General features: G+C 40.6%; 1 protein-coding gene across 3 annotated transcripts in view; it reads right to left on the reverse strand.

Moving 5' to 3' along the window:
* Positions 1 to 17323, reverse strand: part of LOC126262859 (carcinine transporter) — a 452804-nt gene that overhangs the window by 51993 nt on the left and 383488 nt on the right. For 2 of the 3 annotated variants that reach the window (XM_049959724.1, XM_049959725.1), the window contains exon 10: positions 15744 to 15925. In XM_049959724.1, the coding sequence (XP_049815681.1) occupies positions 15744 to 15925 (182 nt within the window). Of the gene's footprint in view, positions 1 to 13816; positions 13911 to 15743; positions 15926 to 17323 lie in introns of all 3 variants that reach the window. The other variant, XM_049959726.1, reaches the window with a different exon arrangement.

Consider the following 17323-nt stretch of genomic DNA (forward strand, 5'->3'; position numbering starts at 1 on the left):
CAAAAAGCTATTCTAGGTGTGATGTACAAAATGTTGGACAGAAAGGACCTCATTTCAGGGCACAATTTTAGCAAGTCATAGCCTTGTAGAAGTAGCTGATTAATACATTCAACACAAGGATAATACTGAGTAAAAAGAGGTGTACTCCTAAGTTGCTTTCTGGAGGGCTCAGCAGTACCAGGATTGGTGTGATGGCCCAAGAAATCTGTTTTTCAACTAGGCTGGTGGGGTAACTATGTCCAGTGAATGCTGAGGTGAGAATGGTGGCATATTGCTGTAAAGAGTCTGTGTATGGAAGGAAATATTTGACATCAAAAGAATGACAACTGTGAATAAATAAGTACTTTAGTTAGTAGATTAAATGTGAACACATGTAGCTGACCCTCAGTGAGGATGAAGGTCAGCTACATTAAGCTGTTCACATTAAACCTACTAACACACAACATACTTACATTTTGACAGTTACCATCCTTTTTTGTCAAATCCTACCTTCCATACACCCCGGGTATTTGAGGCAAACACATATGTTCACATGCAAGACTCTTTACAGCAATACATCACAATAAATCACCATTCTCTCCTCAGCTTTCACTGGATGTTATTATCCCACCAGATCAATTCAATCTTGGTACTGCTGATACCCCCGAAAAAACAACTTAAGAGTCAACCTCTTGTTGCTCAATATTATCCTGGTCTTGAATGTATTAAACAACTACTTTGCCAAGGCTATGACTTCCTAAAATAATGCACTGAAATGAGTTCCATTCCGTTCAACACTGTGCTCACCATACCTAGGATAGCTTCACCCCCCTGAAACACACACACACTTTCAGCAATATCCTGGTCAGGCCCTCTATGCTCCTCCTGCACCCATTTCCCTACTGTATGCCTCCTACCCCTGTCACCCTTCCTGCTGTAAGACTTGCCCTTTGCACACTCCTACCACCGCCTATATCAGACCTGAACTGGCAAAACATATGCTATCAAAGAGAGAGCCACATGTGAAATGACATATTTCATGTACCAGCTGTTACATAAACAATGTTTGACCTTTTACATTGGTATGACTACCACCAAGTTATCAGTGTGGATGAATGGACATAGACAGAGGTTATATACTGGTAACAATATCATGTTGCAGAGCATATTCTGCAATATGACAGTTGTGACTTTGGTGCCTGATTCTTCCCGCAGACTACATCTCCTTACTTCCTGGCACCAACCTGGCCTTAATTTACATCAATTTCTTCAGTCTCAGATTTTATTCTCAGTAACTATTCTTTCTTAACCATTTTTAGTTATCTTTATCTTTTATTTTCTTTCCTGTCTGTTTTTCCCTGCCCTTCAAATCTACCAGATACAATGCACTTAGCTTTTCACTCCTGTTAACATTAGCATGATGATTTGTCAGTAATCCCTATCTTGCTTATTACTCTATCTCCCACCTTTATGGTCTTAGGTCTTCAAATCTCATCTGGTGCAGTCCCCAACACTCAGTCTTTTCTTCTCATACCATCCAGAAAATCTAACCTGACCTGGGGTTCTGGGCAACTTTTCCAAACTCTCCCCAATCTTCCTAGTCCTTCTTCTTCATCCATTTTCCTCTTCAACCCTTCAAAAAGGAGCCATTGGTTCTGAAAGCTTGCACCTTTACTTCACCTTTATATATGTTTTCCCCTGCTGCCACTTGTTGGGTAGATTTTTTATCTTTCCAATTACATTAAATGTTTATATTGATTTTTCAATACTTTCATTTCTGAAATCTACATGATATCATGCCAAAAATATCCACAGTAATAACACATCACAATAAGTCACAGTACAACACAAAAGAACTGACTTCCACCACACACTTTCAACCAGCCAACAAAAACAAAGATAAAGCATATGTTAAAGAAAGACTTTTACATAACAAAAAAGTTACTTCTCAATAATATTTTATGAAGTTAGTTTGTGAGTTTTAATTAACAATTTAAATGCCAATAACTTGTATACTAAGTACACCAGGTAAAGCAATTTTTTTCCTTTAAATAACTACACATCATAAAGATAACATGTTGAATTGCTGACAGGCACAACGAAAAGACATTTACACATTTAGCTTTAAGCCAAAGCCTTCTTCAGAGTAGGAAACACACACTTTCATTCGCATAAGCAACCACACCTTGCTCACTATTGTTTCCTTTTCTGAAGAAGGCTTTGCCCTGGAACTAAATTTGTAACTGTCTTTTCACTGTGCCCGTCCGCAACTCAATGTGTTATCTTTATAGTGAGTAGCAATCTATCTTTTCCTGAAATTTTTGACACAAACATGGAAATCCATTGTTTGTTTCTTTTAAATAAATCCAATACAAGAACAATAATTCAGTTTTGGAAAAATTAATGAAAGTAATATTACACATATTACATTTCTGTCTGAATGTAGTTCTTGTATTGAAGTACACATAACTATTTTAATTATGCCATTCTAACTATGAGGGGCATGCAATAAATAATGCAATATATTTTTTTCTGAAATCAGGTTGGTTTTATTCAAGATTCAAATACACCATATTATTACCCACTCTTTTGGCTTCCTCTCTGGGGGACACCACCTTGGCAAAGCAATGTCCGTGTGGGTGGAGAGGCTTGCGTATCCGTGTGAAGCTGAGGGCTGTGCCGAAGGTAGAGGACCTACTGCCAGAAAGGCCTTAGCTGTTGGGTAAGACTAAAAGTGTCTCACAATGTCCTGTCTTCCTTATCCACTCCTAGTGCTTACCCAGTTCCCTTCCCCAACTCAACCAAGGTGTGATGCGATCCGTGCCGAGGGGTGCATGGCACATGGGAACATGTGTTGCAAATGGAGCCTCAGGGATACCGGGCGACCTCCCTGAGTTGGGGGGTTGGGTTGGGTTGTTTGGGGAAGGAGACCAGACAGCGAGGTCATCGGTCTCATCGGATTGGGGAAGGAAGTCGGTCGTGCCCTTTCAAAGGAACCATCCCGGCATTTGCCTGGAGCGATTTTAGGGAAACCACGGAAAACCTAAATCAGGATGGCCAGACGTGGGATTGAACCGTCATCCTCCCGAATGCGAGTCTAGTGTCTAACCACTCCTCCCTGAGTAAGTAGCCTTACACTGCATGGGATTTTCATGTTGTGGACCATGTAGATCCCCAAATCTCATGTGACCAAGATGGACACAACTGATGAAAATAGTTTAAAACAAACTGAGGGGCAAACTGAGACCTCAGACACTCAAACAATGGGGTCAGGACCAATGGAATGCACTCACACTACTGAATATTGGTTTAGACCTGAGCAAGAAGTGGGGACTGTAATCAAGAAATTGGACTGGATCAAGATTAAAACCTTGTCTGGGGCCCAGAGGAGGAAACTTCTCAGGGAACAGAAACAAAAGGAAGGAAAAGAACGGCTTCCCAAACAGAAGTGGAGGGAATTAAAAGGGCTTGAGGCCCCCCCCCCCCCAAAAAAAAAAAATAAAATAAAATAAAAAAAAATTAAAAAAAAATTAAAAAAAATAAAAAAATTTGTCTCAGGTTGAAGGGGATATGCAGACCCCCACTACATTGAAGGCAGGTAACAAGAGGATAAGGGAGAAATCTAAGACTCCCTGCTCTCAGGATAAGTGAGCCCAGAAAAATCTGAGGCAAGAAATAGGGAAACAGACCAATAGTACTGCAGTTTTTAAGATGGCAGTTATCCAAGAAGGTTATCGACTGGTAGGCATCACCTCCCTGCAGGAGGAGCTCATACATATGGGCCTCTTTGAAAAGATTGGGAGGGGAAGGGGGCGCTAGTCCAGGACCCAATTTCAGGAGGGTCTACCTAGATCACGGTGCCCTCATTTTTGTCTGCAAGGGAGTGCATACACTGGATTGCCTCAGGGACAAGGTGTCCATGATATCCCAGTGGGATGATGCGAAGCTGCTGGTCACGATGACAGCTGAGCTTCTTAAAACCGCAAATGTATCAATATGGATACCAAAGATCCTTAAGGATGTCTCTGAAAAGACTCTGTTTCATAAAATAAGTGTCCAGAACCCAAACGTCTCGACATAGGATTGAAAGTAATCTACCAGAAGGCTGTACCGGAAGGACAAACCCTGGTGGTGGAGGTCGGAGAGAAGTCCCTGAAGGCGATGCAAGAGCAAGACCTGAAATTGTTTTTAGGATTCTTGCAGGTCGCTGTCAGGGTATTCGAAGACCTCAAAGGCAATGATGGCAGCAAGATGGTGACTTGAGGTGTTGCAGATTTATCTGCAGCACAGTAAAGAGGCCACTGCTGCCTGAGCCATCGCCTGGGGAGACAGGAAGTGGACATGGCCCTGATACAAGAACACTACTTATATAAAGGGACTGGAGGTAAGCTGATTTATATTAGAAATCTAAGAAAGTCCAGAACATGCATCTATGTGAGAAATGGAATTTCTTTCATGCCAATGATGCATTTCTGTTCCATGCACATTGTGACCATCAGGATGCAGCAACATGAGGAAGGTATTACAAGGGAAATTGTTTTAGCCTCAGCATACCTTCCTTATGAAGACAGCTCTCCTCCTCCTTTGGAGGTGAGGAGACTGACAGAAGCTTGCCATTGGCAAGACGACCAATTGTTGGTTGGCTGTGATGCCAATGCCTACAACCTAGTGTGGGGCAGCAAGGACACCAACAGTAGAGGTGAGTACCTTCTTGAATTTCTCTCGTCTAACAACTTGAAGGTCCTGAATAGGGGTGACAAACCTACATTCAGGAATAGCAGAAGGGAAGAAGTAATTGACATAACCTTTGGTTCTTGTTATGATGGGCAGCTATGTCAAACAATGGCATGTGGAATTAGAGCTATCCTCATCGGACCACATGTATATTAAATTCAAGGTTGAAATGGGGATCAGACAGGCCATGGACTGTAGGAATTCCAGGACAACAGACTGGGAGACATGTAGGAGGTACCTTGACTTAAGCTTACTGGAAATTAAAACCTCGATAAGGAATCCAGTACAGTTTGAGGAAATAGCTGAGGCTGTAACCTCTGCCATAGTGACATACCATAGTGCACAAATAGGAGTGTGCCTTGGTAGAACAATAACTTGGAAATGCAAAGAAAACAGGTACGAAGACTGTTTAACCTTGCGAGATGTAAAGGACAATCTGCAAAATATAATGAGGCCCTTGTCAACTACAACCTTGCAATTAGACAAGCAAAGGGCATTGCTGCTCTAGCCAGACTTCACAAAATCCTCACTAGATTACCAGCTAATCCAGAAGGTATGTTGATGAAAGAATATGGGGGATATACAAACACAGCACATGAGACACTGGAAATGCTCCTCAAAACTCATTTTCCTCAATATGCTCTGGCAGATAACGTAGGCCAGAATAAGATCCCTAAGAGACAATTGTTCTCAGGCACTCAAAGAGAGGACTGGGAACCAGCCAAGGAGTGTGTTGACTTCAGTAAAATACAATGGGCTGTGAGAACATTCCAATTGTTCAAGTTGCCTGGTCCAGATGGTAACTTTCCAGCTCTCCTGCAACAAGCAGGAGAAAATCTTATAGGAGTCTTATGCAGGTTATTCGGGGTTAGCCTAGCAGTAGGAATCATTCCCAATGCCTGGAGGGCAGTGAAGGTTGTCTTTATTCCAAAGCCAGGGAGAATTGATCATACCAAAGCCAAGGATATGAGACCAATCAGTCTGTCCTCCTTCAATCTTAAAACATTGGAAAAACTGGTTAATGTACATGTTGGGGAGAGGATGCTAACTAGGGCTCCTCTACATTAAAACCAACATGCATATCAACCAGGCAAATCATGTGAGACAGCTCTCCATCAACTCTATGGGAGGGTAGCGAAAGCACTTTACTTTCAAGAAATAGCCCTCTGCATCTTCCTGGACATCAAGGGGGTGTTTAGTAACACAACCTTCTATTCCATGGTTAGGGCAGCAGAGGTGCATGACCTAGCAACCACTACATGTGGGTGGACTAGGGACATGCTTAGTAGAAGGAAGGTAGAGGCCACCATGATGAATGAAAAGATGGTAATTAACACCACTAGAGGTTGTCCACAAGGAGGAGTTTTTTCCCCTTTATTATGGAATCTAGTGGTGAATGAACTCATTGAGAAACTAAATTTCAGACAATGCTTTTGCCAAGGATATGCAGATGGCCTTGTCATAGTAATACTTGGCAAATTTACTGATGCAGTTAGGAATATGGCACAAGGTGCACTGAACATTCTGCAAGACTGGTGTACTAAACAGGGTCTAAGTGTTAATCCTGCGAAGACTGTTGCGGTACCATTCATGAAGAAGTATATCCAACATTCCAGTTGGAATCTAAAGCTTTTCAATGAAATTCTACCTGTGAAGGGGATAGTGAAATATCTAGGGGTAACCCTAGTTTAGAAACTAACATGGACCCCTCACATTAAGAACATCTGCTCCAAGGTGAAAGGTATTCTAGTGAGTACCAGAAGGGCTTGTGGCACAAGTACTGGGGCCTAAGCCCCAGAGTTATGCACTGAATATACACCATGGTGGTTAGACCTAGGGTCTCCTATGGGGCCATAGTGTGGTGGAAGAAGGTAGAACAGCAGGCTGGAGCTAAGGGGTTTCCTAAGGTGCAGAGACTGGCCTGCTTATCCACAACAGTTGGAATTAGCAGCACACCAACGGCTGGGATGGAAGCCATGCTGGACATGCTTCCACTACATCTTTGGGTCAAGATGAAGGCAGCAGCTGGTGCGTACAGACTCAAAACTGGTAAAAATTGGATCTCATTGGGATGTCCAGAATCACACACTAAAATAGTGAGAGAGGTAAATATAGGAGTAGCTGGAGAAGAGCCGGCCACTATATAATAACTCCCAACTACTTCAACAAGCCTTACAATGTAATAATCGGAAGCAGGGAGCAGTGGGTAAGAACAGTTGGACACTGTATGGGGGACATTGTCTGGTTCACTGATGAGTCAAAATCAGACCAAGGCGCTGGAACCAGTGTGTACAGGGTTCAGCCAAGACTGGAGGGCATCATCTCTCTAGGAAAACTGGACTTGGTATTCCAAGCTGAAATTACTGAAATCGGGGCATGTGTGGAGGAGAATATGCATAGGTGCTACAAGGACCATAGCATCTACATCTATTCAGACTGTGAGACAGCCCTGAAATCATTGGTGGCTCCTGCGATAAGATCTAAGATTGTTGCAGAATGTCTCAGGGCTCTGGTGGAGCTAGGGGGAAGCAATAGGGTAAACCTAGTGTGGGTTCCTGGCCACTCAGGGATCAGTGGCAATGAACAAGCTGACAGATTGGCCAGGATGGGGGCAAAGATTCCATTCACTGGACTGGAACGTGTCCTGACAATCACCAAGGCTATGATCAAACTAGAACTACAGAACTGGCTCAGAAGACAGCACGTAGAATACTGGATCAAGGTCTATAAACAAAAACAGGGTAAGATAATGATGCCAAATCTGTGTTTTGAAAGAAGCTCTGTAATCCTGGGCTTAAAACTCATGGTTGGATTGATGACTTGCCATGGGAATTTCAAAAAACACAATGGGTATAATGGAATAAGACCCTCAATGTAGGATCTGTGATGAGAGTGAAGAAACTGCATCACACCTAATCTTCGAATGCTCGGCACTGGAGTGCAAGAGACAGAGAATTTTCGGAACAACTAGACCTGAAGAAATTGTGTCTAACAAAGAACTGGTAAAGGGACTCCTTTTACTATTTAAGGGCATTGGTTAGCTTTAATAGATATACAGGAAGCGATACTGCACAATAAACTCGGTTTCAGTGCGGGCAGTGGTGGGTTAGACCAAAGCTGTTTTAGCTTTCCTGGCAAAATCAAATCAAATCAAATCAATCTTTTGGCTACAAAACACTATATTTCAGCATAACCTCCAATCTATGTGAAGGCCTTTCACTACGTTACTGTGTGGGCCTGCGTGCCCGCAGGGTACCACTCTACTAGTCAACTTCAGAGCCAACGTCTTGCTATATCAATAACCTGCCCACCTTCCATGTACTGCTTCCTGTGGAGTGCATTCTTCATTGGATGAAACATTTGGAAATCAGAAGCAGCAAGATCATGGCTGTAGGGTGGGTGAGGAAGAATAGTCCAAAAAAGTTGTGTCAGATCATCTCAGGTGCCCAGATTTTGTGAGAATTTGTGCTGTCACGGAGAAGGAGAAATTCATTTACATTTTTATGGTATGAACATGCTGACATTGATTCTTCAATTTCGTGAAGGTAGCACAATATATTTTCAAGCTGTTCATTGCATCATGAAGCAGGATATCAAACAGAATAACCCTTTCAAAGTCTCAGAAGACCAGCACCATGACTTACACAACTGATGGGTGCGGCTTTGAATGTTTTCTTCGAAGGAGAGGTGGTACAGCACCACTCCTTGGATTGCCATTTTGTTTGCAGTTCGAAGTGATGATCACATGTTTTGTTAGCTGTGACGATGTTCAAAAAATAATTGTCATGTTCAGCCTCGTAAATCACAAGCAATTATGCACATATGGCCCTTCATTGCTCCTTATTGTTTTCTGTTAGGCAACAAGAAACTCAGAAGGCACTCACCTTTGAGTACGCCAGCTGGTGGATGAATGAGTCAGCACTACCAACAGAGACATCCAGCCAAGCAGTGATGGGTGTGGTTGTGATTGTCAGTCACCTCAAATGGGAGTACCTACACTACACACTTCAACATTGTAGGAGTCACAGCTGTATGTGCCCGCCCAGACATCATTCGGGAGACTGGATGGGTCAATGCTATCTTGTTGCAATGATGACAGACTCATTGTTAAGCTTTTGTTCACTGCCACGTATCTGTAGGCATTCTGCAAGCACCTATGAATATCTGTAATGCTCTCGTTCTCCATTGAGAGAAACTCAATGACAGCTCTCTGCTTGGAAAGCACTTCTGTTACAGATTCATTTTTGAAGATTATACATAGCACTGCCACCTACTGGAACTTGATGAAACTTTAGGGGTTGAAGTAGGAATATTCTACAATGTTCCATAACAAATTCTACATTTTTCAATGCAGACTAGCCTTGGCAGCCAGCGACAGTGGTCTTGTGTGTATGAGTTTGCATGAATGTGTGTGTATGTTGTCTAATTCAGAAGTAGGTATGTTGGCTGAAAAGATTGTTTAGCAGTGTTTTTGTTATGCCTGTCTGTGACTCAACATCTCCACTATATGGTGAGTAGCAATCTATCCTTTTCATCATATTGTCATTATTCCATCCTCGATTTCCTAAGTTCTTTGTAAACTAAACTCAGTTTTGCAAACACTGAAACAACATCATGCACCCTCTTAACCCATGAAGTTTCATTTAGCTTCCTGCTTACCTAGGTGCCTCGCTTTTTTTGACAGGCAGCAGTAGCAGGTATGTGATATACCACCTATGCTGCAGCTACTCCATGGCATTTTTATGTGGACATGAACACAACTACCTGGCCATCCTAAAAGATGGGTACCAAGAAACTGCAGCCAAGCATGATGTTAACTACTCAATGAATTGAGCTGAATATCCTTGACTTCAATGGATGCTTCAAAACCCATGCCAACTCAGTGTTCCAATCTGACACCAGTTTCCATGAATTTCACAGCACAGAACTTGGTCCTGCAATCTCCCCGCCCTCAATATATAAGGCAAGTTCTGAAAGTAAGTTTTGTCATTGTTGTTCATGTGGAAACTTTATTGCCAGAAATAAATACACCATGACATTATGAACTATACACCTTGCACTGTTTTTCGGCGTAGTCACCGCTGACATTGAGACATTTGTTGTAGCGCACAATCAGTTTGAAGAAAAAACTCTGGTAAAATTTGGTGCCCTGCAATGCAAGGAATTTTCAAACATCTCAGTATTGGGTGTGGGTGTGGAGGGACATGCACACCGACTTTCATCCTCCACAATCTGCCTTCCTTCTCTGAATATGCAACACAAGCTACCAACCATTTAATGAGATATGTCCTTTTCACTATCTATGGTCTGTAGTCATTCATGGACAACAGACACATGCCCATTCATACTGGATATAACAGCACACACTTTCATTGGCACCATGTTGTCAGTACATGTTCATCTGCCATCGAGGTGTGTACTAAAATAATCTCAGGCACACTGGTCTGCTGCTACTCTCTCTTTTTTGGCACTCTGTGCATATGTCATTCCTCCACCCCCTGATGCCCTTTCCATTGCTGGTTCAGCAATGGGTACGGATTCATGTGGCATTTGTTTGTGTTAACTGGTGCACAATCTTCTCTTTCAAAAATGATGACAAAGCTTATTTTTGGAACATCCCCAATTCACAACTCCTAATCAGTTTCTTGCTTATCACAACTTTCCTCTGTCCTCCTCATATGAATTCAGTTTATAAATCTATGAGACTATGAACAATTATCCACAGTGGTCTCCCATTCTCTCCATTCTACCCCTCCCATTATCCTTGTACCCAAACTAATGAAATAATGCTTTATAACCATTGCTTAATGGCATATTGGTCCATCTTTGGAATGCAGCACTGCAGTGATTCTGCTTGGCATGATTTTGACAATCCTTGGTAGGTTTCTGGAGGTACATGGCACTATATACCTACACACAGGTCATTCATTTCTCATAAATTGTGGACTGTGCTTTCGGTGGGCAGAGCTGGCACCTGATAACATCCCAAATTATTTCTCCGTATTTAGATAAAGTGTATTTGGTGGCCAAGACATAAAAATGAGTGCACTATTATATTCATCAAACCACTGTAGCACAATGCTGGCCTTGTGACATGGAGCATTTTCCTACTGGATAATGCCACCACCATCACAAAAGACAACAAGCAGGAAAAAATGCAGGCACTCCACAATAATGTCCACATAGTCCACAGTGGGGATGGTGCTGTCGGTTACTACCACAGGTTCCATGGAATCCCAGGTGAATGTTCCCTACAGCATATTACTGCCCAGACTATCCTGCATCCATGGTATGGTGCATGTTTTGAGCAGCTGTTCACCTGGATGAGGCAATATCCAGACAACCATGGACCTGATGTAATATGAAACATGATTCATCCCATGTGCTTTGATTGATCCACAGTCCAGTCTTGATGATCTTGTGCCCACTGAAGTAGTAACTGATGATGATGATGTTGGGCCAACATGGGAACATATACAGAGGCGGACAAAATTATTCAGACACTGGGAGTAATCAGATAAGTAAACTTTAAATGTGTTTTTAACTCAAAACATATATTTTATTCTTTACAAATGTGTAATACATATGTCAATGAGAACATATGCAGAACAACAAGCAACAAAACACACCTTATGTAAAAAAAAGAAAGAAAACCAAAATATTGAATGTTCAAAAATATTCAGACCCTCAGCAGTCAGTATTTGGTAATGTGTCCCTTTCTCTGTATTACAGCCCTCAGTCTTTGTGACATGGAGTAAACAATCTTTTTTGTTATGTCTCAACTGATATTCACTCATTCTTCTTCTACCAATGCTCACAAATGTGTCAAACTGCTCACATGTCATTTCTGTAGTGTCATTTTCAGTTCATTCCAGATGTTTTCGATGGGATTGAGGTCCAGAGACTTTGGTGGGATAAGGAGGCAATGAGGCATGTTGTATAGTACCCACAGTTTGACAATTTCTGCTGTATGTTTAGGATCATTGTCTTGTTGGAAATAAAGTCACCTCCAAGATCCAACTTCGCACACTTTTCGTCAGACTTTGTTGGAGTATATCGAGATAGGCAAATTTGTCCACGGTGCCTTCAATAAAGACAAGCTCGCCAACACCTCTGGAAGACATGCATCCCCACACCATCAAACTGCCACCTCCATGTTTGATGGTTTCTTGCATGTTTTTGGGCTCCCACTTTGTGTTTTCTCGATGCCACACTAAACTGTGGCCATCCACGTGGCTCAAAGTAAATTTACATTCATCACTCCACGGAATCTGGTCCCAGAAGGTCACATCCTTGCCGACAAATTCTTCTGCAAAAACCATCTCCTTTTTTGCATTACACTTACTGATGAACAGTTTGCACCTTGACACTCTGGCCTTATACCCAGCACTGTTCAGGCATCTGTGCACTAACACTAACTTCGGTACCGATGCCTTCTGCCAGTTCTACAGCTACAGCAGGGGCCATTGTCCACAGGTCACTTTTCACCATTCAAACTACCTTCCTCTGGTCTCTGTTTGTGAGTTTCTGAGGACACCCCTATTGTGGGCGACTTACAGGAGTTTTTTCTTCTTTCCATTTCTGGACAATACAAAATATAGTTTTTTGGCTTTGGTTGACGACCTTACCTATTTCTGCGTGTGATTTTCTCTCACTATGCAGCTCCACAATAAGCCTTCACTCTTCCACTGTCATTTCCCTACCTCTACGGAGCTTGGTGCTACATTGGTCTTTTTTGGCAAGGCCTGTGCTTTCCTGTAGTATGAGACAGCTGCCTTGTGTACACTGACTGCTTACTGCCCGCAAGTTGTGCCTTCAGACTGCAGTTAATTTGTCAAGTGGGGCAGTGTCTGATTACTTTTGTCCCAAGTGAAACACAGGCCTGTGATGGTAACACAGAACTAATCGTTCCAGGTAGAGGGTCGGTGACATTTGCATAGTTGATGTCTTTCAAAATATTCCCTGCATTCTGGCACATACTCAGGTATGCATTCTGTATATGCATCAGTCACAATTGACTGTTAGATCTGTGTCTGAATACTTTTGTTTGCCTCTGTAGTGGTTGTCTGCTGTGCTGCTCCATGTTCAACAATGTGCACTTAACAGCTTTCCCCAAAACACTTGTGCCTGCACCAGCAATGTGTTCTGTCTTAAAGTTTGCCACAGATCACCACCACTTGTCCTGCTTTACAGAGTCTACAAGCCTCTGACCTAGATGTTGTGCAATGAGGTGTGGATGGCCAACACCTTGTCACCTATCTTTGGTTTCAGTGTTCTTCAGCCACTTGCCATAGATGTTCACAACAGTAGCACACAAAAATCTGACTAGCTTCACCATTTCTGTGGTGCTTACTCCTTGGCACCAGGCCATTAGAATCTGTCGTTTGTCAATGTTGTGTTGTCAGTGGATTTATCCATTTGCAGCCCATATTGGCACTACAGTGATTCTCCACTCACCTTTGCTTCACTTATATACCTTCTTTACCATATCATCTGCCAGCAACATCATCAGGTGGCATTCAATATAATGGTGGGCAATGGTCATCATGTTTTGACTCATCAGCGTATGAGTATTTCATCTCTACTTGATTGCGTTAGATAATTGTAATTCACTAAAATGGATTTAATTGTACAGAAAATTATTCATATTTATTTACATGATTCAGGTATACAGATTTGGCATTCCCATTTGTTTTTCAAATAATTACATGTCGGTGCTGGGTAGGATCCCATTAAGAAACCATGGCCAACAACTGTCCTGTTTCTTTGCCCATAATTAAGATTTCCATAAATAAATCAAATTATTGTGCTGCGAGTTTAATGTTGTCATCAATCACAACTGCCACTATCACCATTTTCATTGTTATTTTTATACTGGAGTTTCAATTTGTTATTATTACAATTTTCATTTAGAAGTTCTTGATGGATTGTGATATGTTTTATGACCTTGCTTGATTGACAATGAGATCGAGCTGAATGAAAATAAATAACAAATGAAATATAATTGACTTTAATCATAAGTATTTATGTATAAATTGTGTTCAAACAACTCCTCTAAAAAATTTTGTTCCATTTTCAACACAGTACACACCTTATACATTACCTGTGGAAGAAATGAAGAGAAGATATTGAAAGTCTTATATAAGTGGTAATGCACATTCTTCCCACTCGAAAGTTTCAGTAGCAGACCCTGTAATCTATGTGGCATAATAGTGAAGAGTGCAGCATGGAATAACAACCACTTTAAGAAATTGTTAGACTGATATTCATTTCATACAGGAGGCTCTGGGTTGCAGATGGGTACAATAAAAAGACTGCTAAACATTTAAACTTTTGGACAAAAAATTCTTCTTCCCTAATAGAACACACTCTTACACACAAGCACAATTCATACACAAATGGCTACTATCTCCAGGTGCGGGGGCCCAACTCAGTTGGGCTCTGGTGGCTGGAGACAAGCCATGAGAGTGTGTGTGTGTTTTATATTTCAGAAGAAGCAGTTTTTGTCTGAAAGCTTACATGTTTAACGGTCTCTTTATTGTGTCTGCCTGCAACTCAAAGCCTCCTCTACATGGTGAGTAGCAGTCTATCCTTTTAATAATACTGTCAACATAATAGTGATATATAAATGTAGTTAAACTGAAACTCCAGTAACAGTGTAGCAATGCAAGGGGTATCAAATTTGTTATAAAAGTCAGTAAATTACTCAATGCACAGTATTTTTCAGTACAGGTATTTCATTCATTCCAAGCAAGTATCGATTAGTGATGTCATCATCTAGACAAGAGTTGACTGTAATCTGAATCCATTTTAGCAAACTAATAGTTTCTTTCAGGTGATAAAATTTTATTGATTATGAAATACAAGTTCTTGAAGTTTATTCAGAATAAGAAATGTTAATTGCAGGCCATAATTTATCAGTTTAATATAAAGGTGTTTTGAATTTTGTGTGCATGAAAAAGGGTGAATTTATGTGCAGCTTTTACTCTGAGACGAGTTATCACTTAGAGTGCTAAAAGTGCGCATGTACAGTTCGCTAACCTGCATGATGAATTTTATTTTTTTTTTATTTTGACCCAAATGGAGACAAATCCAGTTTCATTTAGACTTTACATGAGATAGACACATCACATTATTACAATAGAGTCGTTTAGCCCATTAGGGAAAACTGAAACCTGTGCGCTTGATTTGAAATACGTTACAAGCTAGTGCGTGATTGAGCTCTCCGGTGAACTGCATACAATAGTTGCAAATGCTTGGACTTAATGCATGAAGTTGGAAATTAATTTTGATACAAGTGCTGATTTTGACAAAAAAGAACAGAAAGTTTATTCAAAATATCGAGGTTCTGTTTTAATTGAGACACATATCACCTTGTTGATCACATTGCTTAGCAACACTGTAATGCAGATTAATTAATTCATTAGAATGATTTGTGACATAATAAGTCCCATTACACATACAAATTGTTATACGAAATTTGCTGAGCACATGAGAGTATGAGAGTGATTTTATTTCCAAAAATGCCAATAAACCAGCAGTTTCAAAAGTTAAATTACTAACTGTTGTGCAACTTCATTGATTGTCACATGCCACTACTGAACGTGTTGTATCGTGTCTCTTCACAAGAAATCTCACGAAGCCGGGATAAACAAGAAACAAGAAGAAGAGTAAAGAAGAGGCATCTGTATAACAGGCAGAGTAGGAATGCCTTAAAAAGTTGAAATAGATTTATAGGCTATAGAAGATGATAGATCTTTAGGAAAATCTAGAAATTTAAGTAATGTAACAGTCATATTATGTATAGTAGGAACGTTCTGGTAGAATCTAAATAATTGTTTGTCCAGCCAGCACAATGTAGGGTACAAGTGAAAATAAAAGAAGAAACACCTCATTCACATCTCAGCTGTTTAAAAACATGCATGTTGAGCATAAATTTAAAGCCTAGCTGTTTAAAAACATGCATGTTCAGCATAAATTTAAAGCCTGCATTGCACACAATTTTTTTCTAATTATAGACTACTACTCACCAGATAAGTGATGAAAGGGATAATGATTAGCCCAAGTCCACCAATGTATGCTGATGTACCAATCCCTATGCCTCTTAGCTGTGTTGGATAAAGCTCACCAGCAAATGGATATATTATTAAAAATGAGGCAGAAATGGCAAATTTTGAAATTAAGTAGAGTGCCAAAGTAGTATTTACAGCATCTGAAAAATAGCAGAAAATCATACTAACAATATTTCAAAATGTGCTGAGTTGTCTGTTTTGTTATACTCGAATGGAACAGCTATCTTTATTAAAATCAGTAATGACATGATAACTACTCTACCTGTGGAGTTTGGAACTAATCATGACACATTGCTCCAGGCAAATAAAAATTATGCTGTTCTGCACAAGAATGCAACAAATACATAAAAGCTGTTCAGTGTGCTCTGTCACAGAACTGTATGGTCAAAACTACAAGTACAACTACTGCAAAATAATGTGCTCTAAACCAGATTCATGACACTAAAATCAATCTGTGAATGGGTATACAATCTCTGAACCCAAACATGTTCCATGTGCAATTGTGTCAAGATGCTTAACATCCTCAATTGCCAATTTCTCAACTAGTTGAAGAGCAGAGAACACATTACATGTGAACTGCTATTTCACACCCCATGGATGAGTTGCAATATGTGCAGTTGTAGATTTAATACATAAATATTATTACATCTCAATTTGAATAATTCACATTCTTAACTTTACAACAAATTTCAATCACACAATTTAATCTATGTGGCATTTGATTTACATAAATCGAGCTGAAATATACCCATTTGTAAATTTAAAAATTAATTTATTTGGAGAGATTGCATGTATTTATTATTTTATGTATTGATACAATATTTTATTTATAATTTACAAATTGGTGAATTTGTTAGACTTTTTTGATTGTTTGTGTACAAATGCATACTCCCACCAGTAATTTCTAATCATTCTGGAAAATCACAATAATTTCTTTTAGTTTAAATCATGGAGTGTTATCTTCAGAGAATAAAACTGTCCCTGATTGATTAGTACTGATACACTGCTTATATATCAGTGTCCGATGGGCACAATATTTTGACAAGTGACCTCACTGTCATCATCAGGTGCGCAGATGAACTGACTACTTGGGGGTCAGCAAGACCCTTTATCTCTTCCCTGCCTCCCTCCAACCTGCTGCTTTGTCTGCCATCAATGCCCGGCATTTCCTACCCCCTCCTCCTGCTGACATATTGCTCCATCCTTGGTTTGCATCCCAGATTGTTTGTGTTGGCACCCCTGCTGTTGCTCCATCTGCCACACAAAGTCATTTTTTGTAGGATATCTCCTTACTCTTCTTAAAAAATGGAAAATCCAAGATGGAATGTGACAATATTATGGAAAGGATGTTGCTACTCACCAAATAGGGGAGATACTGAGTCACAGATAGGCACTACAAAAAGGCTGTTAGAGAGTGAGCTTTCGGCCAACAACACAAGATCATAGTCCCTGGCTGCTGAGGCCGGACTGCATCTGTGTATGTTGTCTATATTTGATGAAGGCCTTCTTGACTGAAAGCTCTCTTTCTGACAGTCTTT

This window comes from Schistocerca nitens, chromosome 6, assembly GCF_023898315.1.
Source record: "Schistocerca nitens isolate TAMUIC-IGC-003100 chromosome 6, iqSchNite1.1, whole genome shotgun sequence".
Lineage (NCBI taxonomy): Eukaryota > Metazoa > Arthropoda > Insecta > Orthoptera > Acrididae > Schistocerca > Schistocerca nitens.